The 3,347-nt window shown below is 41.9% G+C and overlaps 1 protein-coding gene across 1 annotated transcript; it reads right to left on the bottom strand.

The window, feature by feature from the left end:
• Positions 1-395: 395 nt before the first annotated feature.
• On the bottom strand, positions 396-1,355 carry LOC100474962 (olfactory receptor 1020). The gene has a single exon (XM_002918593.1). It carries the CDS (start codon positions 1,353-1,355, stop codon positions 396-398), a length of 960 nt encoding a protein of 319 aa, XP_002918639.1.
• Positions 1,356-3,347: the final 1,992 nt, after the last annotated feature.

Raw genomic sequence — 3,347 nt, forward strand, 5'->3', positions numbered from 1 at the left:
TTTTCTCCCTCTGCCCCTCTCCCTACTTGCCCACATGCATGCTCTCTCTATCAAATAAATAAATAAATCTTTAAAAGACAGAGAGAGGCATCTTGCCTTATAGTGAAACACTGTAATGTAATAGAAAGGGAGTTTCAGAGTCAGACGGTGCTGACTTGAATTTCAAATTCCTCTGCATACAAGCTATGTGAACTTGGGCAAATAACCAAAGCTCTCAGGGTCTCAGGTTCCTCGTCTATAAAATGAAGATAATAATACTTGACTTCCAGAATTATGAAGAGGATTCAAGGCATAATCTAAAATTCCTGGAATAATGCCTGAGACATGGTGAATGGCCAAATACATGTCACCTCTCTCTCCTTCTCTTTACTACCCTTTCTTTACTGCATTTGACATCATGGAAATCTGGGTGTGCGGAGGGAGAATTGTGAGGCCTTCTTGAGAACATCCCCAAATGTTTCTTTCACATCTTTATTCCTCAGACTGTAGATCATGGGGTTAAGCATGGGAATGACCACTGTATAGAATACAGAGACCAGCCTGTCTCTGCCCAGTAAATACTCAGAGGATGGGCGCAAGTAAATGAACACCGTGGTTCCATAGTACAGGCTGACAGCAGTCAGGTGGGAAGCACAAGTGGAGAATGTCTTGTGTTTTCCCTGGGCTGAAGGGATTCTGATGATAGCCAAGAAGACACATGCATAGGAGACCAGGACGATTATCAGGGACACAGACACATTAAAACCACCACATGCAAAGAGGAGAAGTTGGAGGATCTGCGTGTCAGAGCAAGAGAGTTTTAAAAGGGGAGGAATATCACAGAAATAGTGAGTGATGACATGGGATTTACAGAAGGTCAGATAAAAGGTTGTGCTCGTGAGGAGCACCACGTTCATCAGGCCCACTGCATAGCTGGCAGCCACTAGCTGCAAACAAAACCTTGGGGACATGATGATATGGTAGAGCAGAGGGTTGCAGATGGCCACATAGCGGTCATAGGCCATGGAAGCCAGGAGGAAGAACTCAGTGACAGCAAAGATCACAAAGCAGCTTGTCTGTACCACACAACCAGAGAAAGAGATTGTTTGGCAACCAGAGAAAAATCCCATCAACATTTTTGGAACAGTGACTGAAGAATAACAGAAGTCAATAAAAGATAGGTTGCTGAGGAAGAAATACATCGGAGTGTGGAGTCGAGGGCTGACCACAATGAGGGCAAGGAGGCCCAGGTTTCCCACCGATGTGATTGCATAGATCAGGGAGAAGAGGGCAAAGAATATAGGCTGAAACTGAGGATTATCACTGAGGCCCACGAGGAGGAATTCACTCAACTTGCTGCCGTTGCCTGCACCCATCGCGCCACTGCAGGTCTGCAAAGGGAACATGCATGACAATAGTGAAACATGTATGGCTCAAGGCCTTAAACAGAGACCAGCGGGGTCTGGCCCTGGCTACCTAGGACACCCTACTGGGTGTGTCAACTATGGCTTCATTCTGGCTTACTCATCTCTTGCTATCCTCCAGCCTATTGGATATAAGGTTTAAAGGCATGAGGATGGAATCTGGAGCCAGAAGAATGGGTCTGAATTTCAACCTTGCCACTTATTGTCTCTGTGATCTTGGGCTGGTATCTTAACCTGAGTCTTCTCTGTAAACGGGGACAAAACACCAATCTTGTAAGACTGGTTGTAAAAATTAAAGGTGATGGTGGATGTATGTACAATGTCTAGCAAGGCACGAGAAGAGTAGGTACTTAAATCTGATTTCCTTCCTCCTTCCACATCCTTCTTTTTAACACTGAACCTGTTCTCGGCCAAAGCTTAATTTGAGCATAAAGTGCAGGACAGAAATCTTAGACATGGGAGCAACTCTAGAAACTTACTAGTTTTTTCATTATCAGTTATGTGTTTGAAGAACAGCAGGGGAATGACTAAAGGGGGAATATCAAAAAATATAGAGGTAAGAGGACTCTAGGGTCAATTATATGTGGGTTAGAATCCAATTCTATGACATGCTAGCTGTGTGACCTTGGATTTACTCTCTGAGACTTAGTTTTCTTATCTTTAAGACAAGAGTACCAAATATTCCTTACTTCATTAATTCACTGTGAAGATTAAATAAGATAATTCATGTAAAGCATCTAACACACAATAAGCATGTGGTAAATATTAGCTATTATTATGATTGGGGGAATCTCCTGGTAAGTCTGTTCAGACCACACACAAGCCTCTTTTAGATTGTCCCATTTGCCCCCTGCAAGGTATCCCTTCCTAACAGAGCTCCCGTTACTAATCATTGTGTTGTAATTCTCCAGTGTGTGTGTTGCATCAGCAAAAATGGTAAGAGCTACTGCTTTTATCTAATGATTTAAAGATGGAGAAATCCAGAAACCAGGACCTCTAAAGGGAAAGCAAATTGCCCATAGTTTCCCAGAGATGTGGTGTAAGTGCTGGAACTGGGACCCAGGTGTCCTGTCTACAGTATTCCTCCCACTTGGGAGAGATAACAACCTCAGACCCCTCCTTTTTCAGAAACATAGCATCCATGTCCTTATCAGAACATAGGGAGCTGTTTCACCCATAGCTCTTTGAGAAATCACAATGTTGAATTCTTCTTAGGGCCATTTCTATCTTTTCTCTTAATCAGGGAGATTGCCAATGTCTAGCTGTATTCTTTTTTCAGTCGAGATATTAATTAATTAATTAATTAATTTGTTATGTTCAGTTAGCCAGCATATAGCACATCATGAGTTTTTGATGTAGTGTTCAACAATTCATAAGTTGCATATAACATCCAGTGCTCATCACAACATGCTCCCTCTTTAATACCCACTACACAGTTACCCCATTCTTCCACCCCTTTCCCTTCTGTAACACTGCTTACCTGTATTTTCTTTTTATATTGTTTTCCCTGTTAAGAGCTGGGATAATGAGGGACAATACATAGCATTGCACAGAGGATTTACATAATTGGATTTAGAGTTAGAACACTTGGGTTTGAATTCTGATTCCATACTATTTTATCTCTATAGGCTTCAGCAAGTCCTTTCTGAGTCATAGGATTTTTATCTATAAAATGGGAACAATAACACTTGTTTTTCTGATCTCACAGGATTGCTGCAAAGATCCAGTGAAATATGTAGGAAAATACTTGTGAAGTGTCAATATAGTCAGAGTCAATACTCAGAAAGCATGCAATAGGAAAATCAAATTAAGTTTTTAAAAACTTCTATAACAATTGTTAAATTGCTCCTTTGGAGCCTGCTCCTCCCTAAAAGCTGCCCTGACACCTGTCAGTCCCCCTTGGTTTTCACAACACTGACCTCCATCTTCTTGTGGGCTCCACAT

The sequence above is a fragment of the Ailuropoda melanoleuca genome, chromosome X, assembly GCF_002007445.2.
Source record: "Ailuropoda melanoleuca isolate Jingjing chromosome X, ASM200744v2, whole genome shotgun sequence".
NCBI lineage: Eukaryota > Metazoa > Chordata > Mammalia > Carnivora > Ursidae > Ailuropoda > Ailuropoda melanoleuca.